Here is a 19,103-nt window from a genome sequence, read left to right on the forward strand (position 1 = left end):
GTTGTGCCAAGGCGCAATCGCTGTCTATTGGACAGACAACTACAGCAATATTACTAGCAAGCGAGGTGCAACAAATGCAGCAAAATTCGCATTCGTTTTATAAAACACACTGTTGCTGTAGAGCTACGCTGATTTGCCGGCACAGTGTGTCTTGTAAAAAGGGCTTGTGAGTCATTTTCTACCAGGGCTAAAGAGGCAAACAAAATGAGGCCAACCTAAATGACTGAAGTCTAAGGAGCTTTGAAAGAAAAGCGGTTGGACTTCTTTAGAGTTGCTTGAAGACGTTTCACCTCTCATCCGAGAGGCTTCTTCAGTTCTAAGTTGAATAGGACCCACACCCACCCTCACACCTTGGCTCATGTGTTTATGTAGAAGATCATCAGGGGGTCTTTTGTTCCCTCTTCGGGGGGAAACTCCCACGGGGTTTAAATCTGGGACTCTCCACCATTTGACCTTAGAACTGAAGAAGCCTCTCGGATGAGAGGAGAAACGTCTTCAAGCAACTCAAAGTCCAGACGCTTTTCTTTCAAAGCTCCTTAGACTACAATGACCTGGATGACTGAGAACCTTCACAGACCTAAATGACTGAAAATTTTCAAGTTCCCCAACATTCCTCCACATTCCAGTGGGATAATGGTTACATTTACAAATGAAAGGCAGCTAATCGTCAGTGATTGAGTTGTGATTTTCAAACCAAGGAGCCATTTGGCTACCTCTGGTAGAGCTGAGGGGGTCAGAAAATCCTGGTAGTTCTAGTGTTAAAGGTGAGGTTCCTTTGTGTAATCAATACATTTCAATTTGGTCTCTGGTAGGAAGGAATGCTTTGCAAGCTGCACTCGGGGGAAAAAAGCCCAGAAACACTTGGATCAGCACAGACAAGTCTGCTGCTGCAGAGAGTGGCACAACAACACAGGATTTGAAGTTCTATTTCCTGATATTTGGACATCTCCCCTCGGATTGGATAACAGCAACGTGACTCTACCACTGACTTGCAACATGGATGTTTTATCTCCACAAATAACACAAACCTGGAGGAGTTCTCCTGTGTGGTGAAGTTGCTAATGCTAACAATTAGCTTCTACAAGTTGGGATGATGTCTGCTGATTCTTGAACGTTTAAACAACAACAGCCTTCCGCCACACAAGCCAAGATGGCTTTGAAAGTTAAGTGACAGAGTGACGTCGATGAAGCTAATGCAGCAGATAGGTGTAAAAGATACAGTCCCATAGTCATCAAACACTGGTGAAATCCATCTCTGCATTTGACTCATCCCCGTGGGGAGAGGTGAGCTGCAGCTGTGGCTGCATTCAGGAACTATTTGGTGGTATTCCGGTCTAGCACGCTGGTCCAGAATCCATTTAACATTTAATGCTGGACTAGCATTGCATGATGGACCAGTATACCAGCATCCAAAACACAACATATGCTGGTCATGTCAGCAGGGGAGGCCCCCATATTTAAGAAACAGTTGGATTTGCGGACATTTGGTAATTTTTGTGCTCCATCCAAAGGGATGAGTTTATAGAATAAACCTACTGCTCATTAACGGTTCCATCATGAATGCACATTTTTATTACTGAACATGAAAAAGAAGTAAACATTTATTCCTCATGTAAAATGTTGATATTTTACTTAATCAACCAATAACTTTCATTTAAAAAGCAAAAGTTTGAATCTTTTGCCTTGCGGCTCAGCTGCAGTGATTTTTCCTCACGAAAACACATTCAGTGTACAAAGTCATGAGCACAACCTCAGTCCTGCATATATGGAACAACTCTGTCCATGTTTGCCTGGCAACAAGGAGCACTTTGGTCCAGCTGAGCCACTAATGAGTCACAGAGGCAGGTAAATATTCCACTTGTAAATAATCAGTGACCACCATTTGTTTATTCTGAAAGCAAAATTGCACACGTCTTTTTAATGATCATTTCGATTTCGGAAATGTCTGATAAGGTTGTGTGATCATTATAAATTGATCTGATGTTATCAAGCATGGAAATGGTCTCACCAATTGAACCAGTGGAAAATCACAATAAACACCAAGGCCAGAGAAAATAGGCCATAAATGTGTGTAAAACAAAACACAGATGTGTAGTTCTCTTATCTGTCCCACATGAGAGATCAAAGCGCCACAGGCTGTCAGCGCTCAAGCAGCGAAGGAGAAAATGGGCTGATAAGAACATAGTAGAAGCAAGAGATAGATGGAGGAAGCAGAGGATGAAGTGATACAAACAAAAGACAAGGGAAGAAGAGATAGAGGCATATTCACTCATGTCCTGGAGGAAAGGAGGTCGATACACCCATGAGCCATTTGTACACACAGAAAACAATGTGTGTGTCATTAGAGTCCAATCAGATAACACCAGCTGAGTGGGCTGCAGCTGTGCGCCAATCCCAGCCACTGTCAGTGGCATCAGCTGGATTCAAACTGGGAACATGATCGACTGAGAAAAACTGTTTCTCTTGGAAAACTCGAGCTTATTGAATTAAACCTCCAAAGTCCGAACGCCGGCGCTCAACTTTCATCGGCAGTATCACATTCACTGTAGGACTACTTTTCATGCCCCAGATAAAATTTGGCACTAAGCGCCGAAACCGAGTACAGCAGGAAACTTGAGACACTCAGAGAGCAGCAGATGTTCTGCTCATAAAGAAGCATCTGGTTAGTGTCTGAACTGCAGAGGACACAAATCCAAAATGTTTGTCTCTGAGCTTTTCTGTGACGACAAACGAAGCTCTGACATAACTCGAGTCATTTATTAACTGCAGCCCTTTGATGAGAGAAGCTTCCAGAAGAGCAGATAAGGAACAGATCGCCTCATCTTATCTGAAACTGGTTAATTATCTTCTCAACGATGCATTCAAGCATATACATTCAAATGACACAACCATCTTCTCTCTTCAAGAGGCGTTTTATTGCAGCGGACACGTGATGGCTGTTAACATTTATAATACTGGCAACAATAATGCTGAATGATGTCATCAAACTTTGGAGAGTTATAAAAACAATTTTTTTGAGGACTTTGACCCCAAGTGTGACCCAAAACTGTCAAGAGCTCATAAATAGTAATTCTCTTAAAAATATTTCAAGGCAAATATTTCTACGAAATTCTGTATAAATTACATTAATGTCATTCCCACCGTGTCACCTGCACACATTATTGATGTTTGTGTATGCTTAAAGCCACAGTGTGTAATATTTTTACTTGTTTTCTCTAAAAATCTGTGTATCCATTCACAAATTTGTCCTTTTTCAATGTCCAATCAAAGCATTCCTATTAGCTTGAAATTTTACATTTTTATAAACATAAACTGTTGTCGACCTTCCATTGTCGGGCCCGTGTTGTAAAACCCTTGCTGTTTAGGGACACAAGATATAATTCTCTGCCTTTTGCTCCTCGACTCTCCTCATCTCCTCTTGAAAATGCAGATCTTCAAGAAGTCATAGCGGTTCTCCTTCTCTCGCTGAACATTGTAGGGGATGGTGCCGGGTCTGTCCGAGGCAGCCTTGCTGGTTTAGGGGAAATTTAGCTCCTTCCACATAGAAAAGTACACAAAAATACAAACCGGATCGCTGGATAGAAAGATGGATGTTGTTTTGCCTTTTGGATGTATGTGAGCTACCATAGTTGCAATACCTACTCTGAACAGTGCTATCTGAAATCTGCTAAAGAGTGAAAAGATTTCACACGCTGGGTCTTTAGAATAACTGAAAGTATTAGACGGCTAATATTTAAACCTAAAGCAGTAAAGCAAGAAACTTGCAAATCAAATGAACTAAAAACCTGGAAAAAAAACAATCGAAAGTACATTATTAGTTTAATTCAGAACTAATGAACAATTATAACTTCTTAGTGGCTTAGTGGTAGAGTGTCTGCCCTGGGACTGGGAGACTGGGGTTCAAAAATGGTCAGTTCATACCAAAATACCTTCAAAATGGGACCAAATGCCTTTATACTTTACACTCAGCTTTAAGGGGTTGGATGGGGGGTTAAACCACCAAATCGACCCCGAGTACAGCCACCGTTGCAGCGCACCGCTTCCTAAGGGGATGGGTCAAATGCGGAAATGCAATTTAACCATTGACTACGTTTACATGCAGCCAATATCCGGGTTATGATCAGGTTAAGGTCGGTATTCGGGTTTCTGAGTTGATCAGAATAACCTGTTTACAAGAATAAATAGAAAGAGTTACCCCTAACTTGCATAACCTGATGTAAATGCGGACGTTGGGGTAGCGTCAGGACGTATGGACTACATCCAGACGCAATATGCGTCATTTCCAGTTCTTCTCGTTCCGGTATCCGTGAAAACAACAACATGTTTCCCAGTTCGGAAGAGATAGCGACCGTGTTTGTTTGCGCTTTAGTTTCCTCGTCACTCCAAAAGTGTGGTGCTGTGCCGCGACTCGCCATGTTGCTCCCAACTTGTTGTTTACTTCTGGTGTTCTGGCGCATACAAGACGTCTCGCTACTCAAAAGACCAAGATTCCTTGCGAACAGAGCATGCGCAGAACACACGCTTTGATGGGGATATCCCGATATGCGTTTACACGACCAAACATTCGGGTTAGAAAAGGGTTACCCCAGGTGTAGTAACCGGGTTTTTAAAACCCAGGTTATGAGCATATCCGGGCTTTTGGCGGTGTTTACATGGACCTGCGGAACCGGGTTATTGTGAATATTCGGGGTTTAAAAGGGTTACTGGCTGCATGTAAACGCACTCATAGTGTGATCATGACTAATGGGACTTAGGTGTGGCTCCATTTCTAAGGTCGAAAAATACTCTTCGGGGCGGGACTTCAACACCGTTGTGCAGTCAGCCACTGGGGGGCTTTCAATCTTACATGTTGATGGTAGAAACCAAAACTGCTTGGTGAGTGGGATTTTTAGCCTAGGAGCTGAAACTCAAACCTAGCTGCTGACATATTTCAATGTGACATTTCATGCTGGTAGCTTGGCTAAAACAAGAACATAAACAAACACAAAGTAGAAGATCAAAACACAAGTGAGTCATGAAGAGAAGAGAGACTCAAGGACAAGGAGCTAAGACATGGCTGCAATAATCAGTCTTCGTTGAAGCAATCAGTGATTTTTTTGTATCTCATTCATCAGCAGCAGGTGAAGCACCTTTTAGTCTGTTTCCACAGTGAAAGTGCACAAATCCAAGAGGTTTGCCACAGAGTTACTCACACATGTTACTCAGAACCACAGGACAGATGTTTTAGCACCAGAGCTGGGCCCCTTCATAGCAAAAGAGCGAGCTGTTCAAAGAGGCCCCGCTGACCCTGGGACAGAGCAACTCAATTAGCTTCCCATAATGAGACTGCACTGTGGGGGGTGTTTATATAAGCTTATTAAAACATAATCCTGCTTGTGCTGTCATACTGTAACATGCCAGACGGGCCACCCCTGCAACCTCAGAGTTAGCTAACAGCAGGTTGTGGCTTCAGTCCATTAAAGCTGCAGTGAGAGATTACGTCCTTTTTTCTTTTTTTCCATAAATCTGCACCCATTTTATCCGTTGCTGCATGTGTTCTGCATGTTGTGTAAGAATCCTATTTATGGGATTTAGTAACTATATAAGTGATGTTTTTCCAGCGTTGATTTTTTTTGCAAAGATTTGGCAAAACAATCACTTGCTGGAGCATTGCAGAGCAACAGTTAAAAATATGCATTTTAAGATTTGAATTAAAGGCAACAGATGATTGTTTTTACCTGTTTAGATCTTTGCAAAAGGAACGAAAAGCTGTTGAACATGTGAGAAAGGACATTTTAGTGTATATTTACAAACTTTAAATGAGGTTTACCTCTCTAGCTGCACTGCACTAAAAGCAAACCGAAACTTCTTGGGTTCAGTGACATTTAAGAGAAATAGCAGCAACATCATTTGTTAAATCAATGAGTAAAACAAATCTTAAAAGTTTTGCTTTTGGGTTCAACTCTCATGGGTTCGTTTATCATCATTTTCGTGTTTTTGTAAGGGTCACCCTCCACCTCCATCTGTGGTTTTTATGGACAAAGTCACTGAAAAGCATCAAAGACATTGTGATTGCTTTTAAACACGTTTTATGAATGTAGCACCACAAGTATTCTTCCTACAGCTCACTAAACAGGCTGATGTTTGACCTGGATTTGCATGAATTAATAAAACGTCAGAGTAGGCAGAAAGAAAATGTCCTCAACTTTATGACTTTAAATGGAGGACACACTTCCTTATCTACAGCCTGGAGGACTTTACACAAGGCAAAGATTTCAGGAGCGTTATTGAGCGAAACAGAAATCTCACAGACTTCCTCATTGAATAAAATGTTACATGTGATTTTGTTTGTTCCACTATATTGTTAAACATTGAGATTCCTTAAAAAATATCTCATTTCAAGTCAATTAAAGGCCAACTTTACTCATATTTTAACACGTTTGCAGTGGTCTCTGGTAGAAATGAATGCCAAGTTGTTGGTAACAAAGCTCAGATGCTCCTGTTTGAGGACATAGATGTCAGCCAGAGGAGAAAGCAGCTTCAGATGGCAGGATTATTTCCCGATATTTGGACATCTATCCTCTGATTGGCTTACAGCAATGCGACTCCACCACTGACTCTGTTTGCTTCGCAACGTTGATGTTTCAACTGCACAAATAACACAAGCCTGAAAGAGTTCTGCTGTGCGGTGAAGTTGCTAATGCTAACAGTTACCTTCTATGTTCTTTCCTGGATGCTCAACCAACAACCTTCCCCGTCGTGAGTCAAAACGGGCGAGTCCGTGAATGTTAGTGACAGTGAGATGTAGATCTGTCAGGCTTTTTTAATCCTAGTGTTTCACTGGAGTAATGCAGGAGAAAGGTGGAGATTATTTTTATGTTCAGCCTGCATTAAAAAACGCAGCGACTGATTATTTAAAAAATAAATAAATAAAAGTCGAATCTGGTTTTTCTGTGAACCCGCTCCTTAAGCAAACACTCACTGCCACATTTGTTTTATCTTTGTTTCATGAATAAAAATCAGACTCCTTCATCCGAATTCTTTGATATCTTAATATTTAGTTGGCAAATTCTGTAAGGAATAAAGAATAGTAATTCATAAATGTATGGATGCCTCCTAACCAGGCCATCAGACAAACTGCATTGTGTTACAAGATTTTCAGCAACTCTTAATCCCTGAGATTATGTACAAAGTGGACCACAAGTCCGCTGGTTGGATCCCTCGCCGACCCACAGGTCCGGTTAGCACAGTTTAACGTTTGCCAGTAATCCCACCCCGAGGGCCGAGCTCAGAGTCATTACGCTGGTAATTATCTGGCGGGTGCCAGAAAAATCCTTCATCAACTTCAAGACATCAAAACTGACTTCAGCAGCACGCTTTCATGTGGGGTCAGAGGCCATTTGTTACCTAAAATGATTTTCAGACGTTATGTAACAAAGTGTTTATAGGACTGGAAAGTTCAATAACCACTGGATATTTTACAGATAAAAAGGCTGCAGCTGACTGGACCACCCACTTCTCAGCATAATCTCACTATCAAGCATTCAGACGAGTAGCTGCAACAATTAGTTTTACTTTTATTTTAAAAGGTTTATGGAGTACATTTTTATTAATAAAATGTTGTTTTTGTATATTTTTTCTTAGGTTCTTGTGGTTTTGTAGAGAAGGAAATCCTCCACCTGAATGACTCTAAAACAGAAGTAATCGTTTTTAGTCCCGACAATGTTCGAGCAACCCAGCAACCTGACCTCCGCTATCTGTCTCCCAATGTCACTTCTGCTGTTCCCAACCTTAAATAGACCCGGTTCTGAAGATGGATGCTCAGGTCAATAGCACAGTCAGGTCCTGCTTTTACCACCTCAGGCGAATTTCTAAACTAAAGCCCATCCCGAGTGTCCGTCTTCTACAATCTGTGATTCACACCTTCATCGCTTCTCGGCTTGATTATTCCAACTCTTGCTTGTACGGCATCAGTAAAGCTGCTCTTTCCAGAATTCAGCAGCAAGGTTCCTGACTGGAGCTGACAGAAGACAACACATTACATCACTCCACTGGTTGTCTGTTCAGTTCAGGATCAATTTCAAAATTCTGCTTCTCGCATTCAAATCTTTGAACAGTCAGGCACCTCCCTATCTGTGTGAACTCCTCCATTACTACCACCCTCCTCGTGCTCTTAGGTCTGAGGATCAGCTCTTCCTAACTGTCCCTGAGGCACGTTTGAAGACCCGCGGGGAAAGGACTTTTTCTGTCTGTGCCCCAAAATTGTGGAACTCATTACCTCTTCAGGTTAGGCAAGCACCCTCTATTGCCGTTTTTAAATCCCGCTTGAAAACCCACGACTTCTCCCTGGCCTTCAGCTCCCAAACAATAAAGCTCATCCTTAGTTTTTCCACCTTCTTTGTTCGATTTTAAATTTGTGTTTTTATATTCTGGTTTTACTTGTTCTATTGGTTTTAGTATGTTGTTCTTTTAACTCTTTTATCTTTTTTACTTCATATAATATACAAGACTATTTCAGCTTGTGTTTTTTATTATTTGTTTTTATGTGCAGCGCTTTGGTCGGTTGTACTGCCGTGTTGAAAGCGCTCTACAAATAAAGTGGTATGGTATATGGTAAGGAATTGGAGAAAATGCCTGAATTAGATTCAAACATTCTATCAAACCAACTATTTTCCTTTTATTTTACTGAAACACTAGAAAATAAAATGTCACATTTTTATTGTAAAGACAATTCATACAGCATTAAGATTAGTAGAGCTCTGAGTTTTATTGGCGCGGGCTAGAGACGTTATATAAGATTAATTAGAATTTTAGACATTTGCCAGCTTTTACATGTAAGTAACAAAAAGAGAGGGTTGGTTGGTTTGATTCAGATCTTCTGGTGTCTTTCTGTGAAAAGGGTATGCATCATTGTTATGTTACCAACCGATGCTAGAACCCAGTTTGGAGAAGCAGATGTGACCGGACTGATGAGCTAACGGCTAGTCTAAGGGTGGTGTTTCTGTGGAGCTAGCTCTAATAGCACTTCTGACAAGATGTTGATTACAATTCTGGAAGGAGGTTAAAGGTGTGGAACACTGAAACCAAAAACAGTTTTTAACGGTTATCCCTGATAATAATCAGTGATTCTGAGTTTTTCATGCAGCTGAACATGAAAACAATCTCCTACACATATATCTCCTGCATTAGCTTCTGATTGAAGACAGACATTCAAACTCTAGGGTTTGAAAAGTCTGACTGATGTATGTCAAGAGATTGCATGGACTCACCCGTTTTGACTCGTGACTGGGAAGGCTTTTGTTTTAGCATCCAGGAACAGCAGAGAACATCTTGGCTAGCAAAAACTAACTGTTAGCAACCACATGACAGAAGCTCCTCCAAACTTATGTTATTTGTGGAGATAAAACATTCATGTCGCCGAGCAAACAGAGTCGGTGATAGAGCTGGCGTTGTTGTTATCCAATCAGAGGCAAAATGTCCAAATATCAGGACATAAGACTCTGTGTTTTGCCCCTCTCTGCTGCAGTAGACTTGTCCATGCTGATCCAGCTACTTCAGGGCATTTTTGACCCGATTATGGCTTTAAAGGCATTCTTACCAGAGACCAATGCAAATGTATTGAATAAATGAGTGAACAACACCTTTAACATATGACATTTTGGATCATATAAATGTTATGAAATATTGTTTGCACTAGGCTAGTGCTAGGCTAGGAATACTTGAGTGACTGGCCTTATTGTGATTAGATTTTAGGTAGCTTTTTAGATCACAGCTAATCCCTAGTCTAATCTATAAACTAATCTCCTGGAGCTGTCTGCAGTAGGTGAGATATTAGTTGAACGACGCCCGAAGGCTCTATGGAGTTTATAATACACAAATCCAAACACGTGGAATAACTTCTTAACTTCAGGGACAGTTTTGATTATTTTTGGGTGATTCAAAATCTAAAGCAACAAGAAGGCTTTGAACTGGAGACTGAGTGACATCAATCTTCCTAAACGTGAAAGATCTGTGGACCACTGATGCCAATACGCATCCTGTTTGTTAGTTTCATGTCTGACAAACGAGGATTTCGACCAGACAGTAACGTGCACTACTAGCAGACAGGCAGGTATTACAGTCAATCACACAAACCACAATACTAAATCACAGGGCATTTGGCAAGATGGCAGCCCTGCCAAGACACAACAATGGGGTTTTCTGCTAAAACATTTGTGGAAAGTGGAGTCAGCTAGACTCATAATTAAACCACTTGGCAAGGCTCACACCTTAGTTTCATCCACTCTGGGGCTGGACAGGACATCCCGCCAGGCAGCCAGACACTAGACATCTAACTTATTATTAGTGCTGCTAAACAATAACACAAGCTGACTGTAGCTCTCAGCCTTTTGTTTGTATACCACAGTGTCGACGTGCAGCTATGAAAAGGAAAAGACCCTATTTTGAGCAATTACAATCATCTGATCTGACACAAGCCTAGGGGCCGATGAGTGGACATCACGTTTAACTGTAACTTGACCAGAATGTGGATTTTAGGTTTTTCTTTAAAGGGATAATCCACCACAAGCTGAAAGTCTGTTGACATTTTCCCAGAGTTAGATAAGTGGGGAAAAGCATTTTGTTACCAGCCAAGTCATTCTCTTAATCTGGCAGTATTCTGTTAGCTTTAGCTTAGCATAAATAATGTGAGTGAATGGTAACAACTAGTATTTCATACAAAAATCAAGAAAATTATTCAGTAATGATCCAGATTTTTCTCGGTGACCTCAATAATCACATCAATGCAAATTAAAATAACAATAAACACGGAGGAAGTACAGGAGTTGATTCTGACTTGGGACTTCATTACAACAAAGCACCACTGCACTCCATTGCTGCAAGGCATAAAGACATGACGCAACGGCCGCAAAACTCGCCATTTGCTATCATTAGGGTGAAATATTGCAAATGTTATACAGTAAACTCGGAAGTAACAAATCGTGCTAGACATCACGCTGGTGTGTCACGTCTTTGTGCCTTGCAGAACCATTCACTTACATTGTTTATGCTAAGCTAAAGCTAACAGAATACTGCCAGATTAGGAGAATTACTAGGCTGGTTACAAAATGCTTTTCCCCACTTTTCCAAATCGGAGGAAGCGGCATTGGACTAAATTCCACTTTGGGGTGGAAACATTTTTACTTTCAAATTTGTAAAATAATTTCTTCAGTGTTTTAGAAACCTGTTGATCAACCATAGAGTCAAACGTGCTGAGAGACATCTAAAACATGCGGCATGCCACAGATTTAGTTCTCACCTGCAAGATCAGCGGTACAGCGTTTCTCCATGCAAAAAAAAAAAAAAAAAAAAAAAAAAAAAAACTAAGAAGTTATAGCAGGTTTTTTTTTACTTAGTAACAGTTACATTTGTTCAATTTAGCAATTTAGGCTCTAGATTACCATTTAAAAATGCTGAATTAAATATGTAAATGTGTAAATTAAACGTATGCTACATATTAACAGAAGTGAAACCTACAACACATTCCCTATGTCTTTAGTAAAATATCTTTATTAAATAAACAGAATAAAACAAATGTAATATTTCACATTTGATTTATTTTCACTCGTTCACCTTAAAAACTTCTCTCATGCCATAACTGGACACTGAAACTGCTCAGTACCTTTTAGTTTGATCGAGCCACTTCTGTACACAGATCTATCATGGTGACATCATAATCATCTGCAACATACATAAGATTGGTTTTTATTTGTAATCAAACGTCTCCTCTGTGCCGGGGTGGATCTGTTTTTGGCCTTGATGAGGGGAACAAGAGCTTCTGAAAAATAAGAAGCAATCAAAGTCTCTTTGGTTATTTTACCCATCTGTTGTGTTTAAACTCAAAAGAGGAGGAGCGATAATTCTGCTCTTCTAAACACACTTCATCTGCTCTCACGCTCACGTTTGTTAAAGGATTTAGGTCCAAAGGTGGAACCTCAGAATCGACTTTGGATGGTGACATGAGCTCCACCTGTGTGTTCCTGCTGTGGAGCTACAGCAATAAAAAACACACACAGGTCAAGTCAATCACTGAAACGTCTTAGAAAACAAGAATTTCAACTTAAGATTTCTGACTCCAAAAACGTTGAGGGTCAATAAAGAAGCCATAAAAACTTTGAACTGTAGAAACATGACTGTGTCACAATGAGGCATATTAACACTCATACATTTGATTGGAAATATGATTAACCAGTGTAATTCTGGTACCACTAGAATAAAACTACCTTTATAAATCATTAGTTTATAAACCATTAATAACCATTTAAAATCTATTAAATATAAAAGGACAATAACCCATTAGCTAAACATGATATCTGCTTAAAATGTTTATTATAAACACTTATTAATGCTTTATAAAGCTATAAACTTCAATATCAACAGATCCTTTATAAGGGTAGTCCTATTGTAAAGTGGTACCAGTTTCTGTTTATTTTTGGACTTTGATTAAACTAAAAGTGTGCAAATTTTTCTCTTTTAACATGAAAATATTTCAACGTTTGATTCTAAGTCTAACATTTGCATCAACTTCCTGTTTTGTGGAAATATAAATTGGTCATCTTAGCTGTGGACAGGAGTTGAACACATGGACCATATAGATTTTATAAAAAGAAATCAGAGTAGATTAAATGAAAGGAGGAACACCTCGTCTCCTCCTTAAGTTGGCTCAAATTCCTTTGGATGATTCCAGTTTGATCTCCAGTCCGTGTGCCGCATCAGCACCAGTGGTTTTGGTTAAATGCTGGTCTCAGTCTTTTTATAGAAGCAGATGCTGGTGATGACCTTGTGCTGTCTTTAAGCATCAACAACGACCTTTTTTTTGGTCAAACTCAACCTGAATCAACCTCCTCTAACCGCTTTCTCCAACTTATTAGTCTTTCACACCAGCTCGTCTGAATTAGTCCATCTGGGTGTAAAAATCTATGATGTCCTCAAAATCGAGTTCAGGATGTTTTGTCTACTCCTTACTGGACGCACACATACTTCTTCCACCAGGACTTTGACAGCATCTTCATCTTGTCGGCCGTGCTGCGGACCTTCCTCTCCCGGCGCGCCCTCCTGTCGGAGTGCCGCAGCCCCATGGAGATGGCTGCATCGAACACCTCCTTCAGGTTCTTCTGTGTCAGAGCCGAGCACTCCACATACGTGACGGCCCCGACCTTTTCCGCCAGTGCTCGGGCGTCCTCCTCGGGGACAGGTCTCTCCCTCCTCCTCGCCAGCTCGATCAACACTTTGACGTCCTGTCGCAGGTCGCACTGCGTGCCCACAAGGAGGACCGGGGTGAGGGGGCAGCGGCGGCGGATTTCGGGAACCCACTTCTCCCAGACGTTCTGGAAGGAGGCGGGGCTGACCACGCTGAAGCAGAGCAGCAAGGCGTCGGTGCGGCTGTAGCAGAAGTGTCGGAGTTTGTCGAACTCATCCTGATGGAGACAGTTTGGGTTTAATATACAACACAGACTAATCCTGCCATCTCATAAATATCATCCACAGGCAGTCTATGAAAGTAGCACGCTGGAGACACACAGCTCTGACAGACAGGGCCCTCCCTCACCCCTGAGTACAGGAACCTGATCCTTAACCAACTTCATCTAATATCCAAACCCAGCAGAGATCCGCACACACCAAAGCTGTGGATGAGAATCTGATGACGTGAGCAGAACATACAGAAACATCAACGCTGTCATCATCCACCTTCTCATCTCGGCGTCGTTGGCACACCCCTATTTCTGGCACCCACCTGTCCCCACCACCAGCACCACCTCAGGAAAGTTGCATCAGTGTTTGTCGATGCTGATCTAACCTCATGTGCCCCAGCTTGCCTGCGTGTGAAGCTTTAACGCCGCGTACAGCTCGCAGCATACCGTGAGGTTTTACACGTATTTAGGGTTTTCATTCCAAGAGCCAAAATGACTGCGAGTCTGTGTAAAGAACTGGCGGCGCCCTCGCAGTTTTTCTGAATGTCAAATGTGCTGCTCACAGGGCGGGGTGCTTAGGAAAAAAAACAACACACACCCCAGAAATTAAAAAATTATGTTTTACAACCTCTGGTACCTGGAGAACTTTGTGCAGGTTTATGTTCTTTACCGGTGAGTAAACTGATTTATGTGTTTGGAGGCCAGAAACTTAAACTGCTTCTTTTATGACATCAACTCTCAACTAAAATGTCCTAAACAGCTAAACACCTTCTATATGTTGGTTATTTTAGACCAAATTTTGGCTAACAGTAAAAGTTTAGAAGATTTCTAAGTACAGACCTAACGGGAGGTCTATAATTCAACAGTTTTATTGAAAACATTTGAGAAGAACCCAGGTTCAAGCACCACAGATGAAACGGGACTTCTAAATGACAGAAGTCCATAAATGGTTTGCTAAAATATGTCCAAGTTTATTTATTTATTTCATTTTTTATATACAAATGTCTTCGCATTTCCAACTATATCATCTCTTTTCATTTTTTTTAATGAAGAAAAAGATCAAATTTGAGTTTTTGGAACACACTAACATTTAAACCAATGTATGTTTTAGTGTCCAATTGTTTATTTTTCAAGCATGTGATCAATTTTCTGGTTTCTTTGAATTCCCATTTTCCTCCTCAGATGGATGCTTGCGTATTATAATGTACCATTCAGAAAAGTAAAGAACCATTAATATGTTACCAGTCGTGCTCGGCCGACTTGTTCCACAAGCTAACATGTAGCCCGAGCTGGGCAAAGAACAAAAACATGCCACATTTTAAAGATCTTACAACGATTCATGCAAACTCTATTTCCTTGACATTGCAACTATTTTAGCATTGAGGTGCAGCCTGGAGCATCTATAACTGTGTAACAAACTGGTTTGAATGTAAAGGTTGATAAAACAGAGGTTGCATAAACTGCTGAATTTCTTTTTACTAACAGCCCCATTAGTACACTTTAAGAAAGGAAATGTTCAATTTACTTAACCAAGATATGTCAACTGGTTCCAGTAAACCAATTTTCTTAATTATAACGAGTAATATCAATTTTGGTACTCCCATACCTTACGTATTGTGTTGAAGTGTGGGGGAGTACTAACCATAACACACTACATTCTCTGATCATATTACAGAAAAGAACAGTGCGAATCATCCACAAGGTTGGGTTTCTAGAACACACCCATAAGCTGTTTACGCAAATATAATACATCAATCATTCTATACAAAGCATTCAATGAATTATTACCACCCAACCTACAACGTTTCTTTTTAATTCCTGAACGTGTTCATAACTTAAGAGGTTTTGGATAATTTTCATTGCCAAGAGTTCAAACTACTCGTAAATATTTCTGTATGTCGGTATGTGGAGTGAAACTTTGGAACAAACTGGACTTACAATACAAGCAATGCCAAGCAATTAATTGATTTAAACCGTTATACTAACATAAGTTCTGGATAAAGTATAGAGATGAGAATCCCTAATTTAATTTATTCTGTTGTTTTACTCTGTCTTATTGCATAAACATTCCTTGTTGATATTTTTCCTTTACCATCGTTGTTAATCTGTAAAAACTTTACGGTTGCCTGTGGTTACGCCATCACTCTTTTATACAGGAAAAGAATGCCTGAATAATCAACAGTGAAGCTCGAGGTTTACTCACTGAATGGGGATCTGGGGTGGGATTATATAAGTTTTCTTCTTCCCACTCCTTTTCAGGCAGAATTGCATGACCATTTATGTATATTCCTTTGCACTAAATGACTTATATGATTTAACTAATTGTTACCTTGTTTAATTGACTGTGCCATTGCCTGAAATAAAGACAAAAATGAAAAAAAAAAACATTTATTTTGAAAGGAATGCATTACTTGTTTAATCCATACATTTGCAGTGGTAAGGAATGAATGCCTTGCAGGCAGCACTCAGGGCTCAGAAAAGCCCACAAACCCCTGGCTCAGCAGGCGACATCACAGCTGAGCTTCAGACACAGGTTTTGGAGTCTTATTTCCTAAAATTTGAACATCTTGCCCCAGATTGGATAACAGCAATGCAACTCTACCACTGACTCCACAAATAATACAAGCTTGTAAGACTTCTGTCATGAAGCTGCTAATGCTAACAGTTAGCTTAAACTAGCCGGGATGTTCGCTCCCGATACTCAAGACATTAAAACAACAACAGCCTTCCCACTTGTGAGTCAAGTTGGGTGAGTCCATGAATGGTAATTAGTGTGACATAGATCTGCGAGGATGTTCAAATCCTAGATTTTCACCGCCTATTTTCTATCAGAAGCTAATGCAGGAGATACGTGTAGGAGGCAGTTTTCATGCTCAGCCTGCATGAAAAACACAGCGAAACTGATTATAATCAGAAAAAAAAAACATTTTAAAAAGATGTTTTTTTCAGTCAACCACACCTTTAACATGACAAAATATAACAATGCTTATTAGTCTTTACATTTAAGCTACTAGGTTTAGTGGAACCAGTTGACATTTCCTGGTTAAGTAAATTCAACATTTTCTTTCTTACAGTGTAAACTAGATTCAAACATTGTTTCTCCAAGCTGAAGTCATTCAAAGTCCCACCTAGGACAGGTAAGATGCTAAGTGTTCATAAACTTTACACTCACGCTAAATAATCTTAAACTTAGTTTATGACAACAATACTTCATCAGCAGCCAAACACGCCCACTTTAACCCATCTGAGGGTTTACACTCTGATCCAGATTAAAGGTAACCTAATATGTGTGTGTGTGTGTGTGTGTGTGTGTGTGTGTGTGTGTGTGTGTGTGTGTGTGTGTGTGTGTGTGTGCGTGCGTGCATGTGTGTGTGTGTGTGCAGTGCTCACCTGTCCTGCAGTGTCACACAGCTGTAGTCTCACTGGGCTCCCATCCACCTGAACCACAGCTGCAGAAACACAGACACACAGCTTCCATCTGAGCGTGTAACCAACACCTACATTCTTCTCTACAGTAAACCAAAGACAGACGGTTAAAAACACAGAGAGACCCCCTGCTCTGCCTTCCACCCAGCCGACAGACATGCTCTGCCTCGCCCACCCACCCTGCCCATTACTGTTGAGGCCATATAACACTTGACTTTGTTCTCTGTGTTTGGGCAGATTCCTCCATCAGAGGAGAGTAAAAGCAAAGCAGATTTTGTTTATCCAGACACTCTTCTTCAATAGGCCTCATTTCCAGATTGGAAAAGTGGATGAGTCATCTTACAGCCAGCTTCATTACAGGGCCATTTATTCTTTTCAGATGACTGAACACGAAAAGCAAAGCAGCGGGCACATGGAAGCGTTTACAGCACGTCCAGAAAAAAGAGAGAGGGATCCACCTGATCAAAAAGTTTGCTGGAAACATTTCATGCAGTAGGACAGCTCCCTGTTCTCAGTGAGAACATGAAGGAGAAAAAAGCCTGGGGTGGGGGGTGTAATCATTTTCTAATACCTAACATATGATACTCCTTTGATTTTCTGAAGCAGGAACACCCACCCCCCTTTCTGTCCTGCATCCCTGCCACCTGTGGGATTGCGTAACCTCTCAGAAGTCTGCTTTCAAGCTCTGATTCCTGGCACTGAGAAATTACATCACTATCAAGGGCCCCAACTGCACAATCACTCTCTGTCAGTCCCAGGGAGAGAGACAATCTCTGCCTCAGATGTGTCCATTCCAGAGTGGGGATGATGAGGACTCATGGGTCATGGCTGACAACAATGGGCTGAGTTGTGCAGCTGAAAACCTCTGACCCACAGCAGCAGCTCTCCGAGGGCGGTGTGTGGATGAGATTTCTACAAGCTTGAGGGAAGTTATTTTGCAAAAATGCGCCAGTCAGATAATTCAGCATATATTTTTTGCAAACAGCAGTGTCAGTTTGCACATGTGCTCATGAGTCAATGCAAGGTGGAGGCTCTGGTCTGGTGTTTCCATGCATGCACTGATAAGTGTAGGAGTGCATAAACAAGAGCTAGCAGTGGCTAGTCAGCCAAATGGGAACCTGGCTACTCCAGGGAGGATACCTTTCAACATTAGATAACAGGAAACACGTCAGAGGAATGATGGAGAGGATTTGGGTGGTGTGGAAAGAAACTGGAGTTTATTCTAAGAGGCTCAGTTAAAAACAAAACAAGCAAAAAAAAAACAAAAAACAAAAAACAGAAATCTTCATGATCTTACCTGAAAAGTTATCAAAAGCGGTGGGGACATATTTGGTTGGGTATCCGTTGGTGGTGTAGCTGACCACCAGGCTGGTTTTACCCACCGCTCCGTCACCGAGCAGGATGCACTTCAGCAGCCGCTCCTGCGTCTGTCCCGGCCGTGCTGGTTGGGGCTTGTGAGGCGGCACCGGAGGGGCCATGATGATCGTCCGTCCGTGATCCATCGAGTCTGCGGGAGACATTCAAACAAGCGCGCCGGCCACCGCCACCTCATCCAGGTCAAAGGGCAGATCAAAGCGAACCAGCATTAGAACTCCTGGTCGGGAATCGAACCTGCAACCTTCATGCGCTGTTGTCAAATCCAGTATCAGAGCACCGTTCCTACATCCTGCAGCCTTCGACCGCTCAGAGGCTGGGTCACTAATCATTTATACTCCCATGTACTTGACTAACCCCACCCACTACACCTCCCAGAGACCTCCTGACTTATTTTGACCTGAGATCTGAGCCTAGGAGGAGCGGTCTGACTATAATTAAACATACAGTTAAGCAGAAAACTACGCAAGTATTTAACTGTTTATATTATAAATAAATTAGCCCTCGAATAAGTAAATGAGACCTAAAAACTGCCTTCATATGATTTTTCTAATGAAATTTGACCTTGTTCGCCACCTTGTGGTGGCAGAAGAAATAACATCACAACTCCTCCAAACCAAAAGGTGGTGTTTTCAACAGCAGCTCATACGAAACTTTTAGCCAAAACCTACTAAAGAAAAGCTAATAAAGCACAAAAACATGTTTCTGTAAATAATTGGAGGTTTACAAAAAACGTGATTTCCTTTTATAATGATTTAAAAGCCACGAATAGATGACCAACTTTATTCAGCTCAAACAGAATGTGTCTATTTAGGGATTTTGTCATGTGCAGAGAGCAGGTTTGTGGAATCTTTTGGAAATTTTCAGTTTTTAGGG

The 19,103-nt window shown here is 41.1% G+C and overlaps 1 protein-coding gene across 1 annotated transcript; it reads right to left on the reverse strand.

The window, feature by feature from the left end:
* Positions 1–11,553: 11,553 nt before the first annotated feature.
* On the reverse strand, positions 11,554–18,565 carry rhoub (ras homolog family member Ub). The gene is made up of 3 exons (XM_015951470.3): positions 18,151–18,565; positions 16,818–16,876; positions 11,554–13,433 (listed from the first exon to the last, which is right to left on the reverse strand). Exons 1-3 carry the CDS (start codon positions 18,371–18,373, stop codon positions 12,978–12,980), a joined length of 738 nt encoding a protein of 245 aa, XP_015806956.1. The 5' UTR covers positions 18,374–18,565; the 3' UTR covers positions 11,554–12,977.
* Between the last annotated feature and the right edge of the window lie 538 nt (positions 18,566–19,103).

Source organism: Nothobranchius furzeri, chromosome 13 (genome assembly GCF_043380555.1).
Source record: "Nothobranchius furzeri strain GRZ-AD chromosome 13, NfurGRZ-RIMD1, whole genome shotgun sequence".
In the NCBI taxonomy this organism is placed as follows: domain Eukaryota; kingdom Metazoa; phylum Chordata; class Actinopteri; order Cyprinodontiformes; family Nothobranchiidae; genus Nothobranchius; species Nothobranchius furzeri.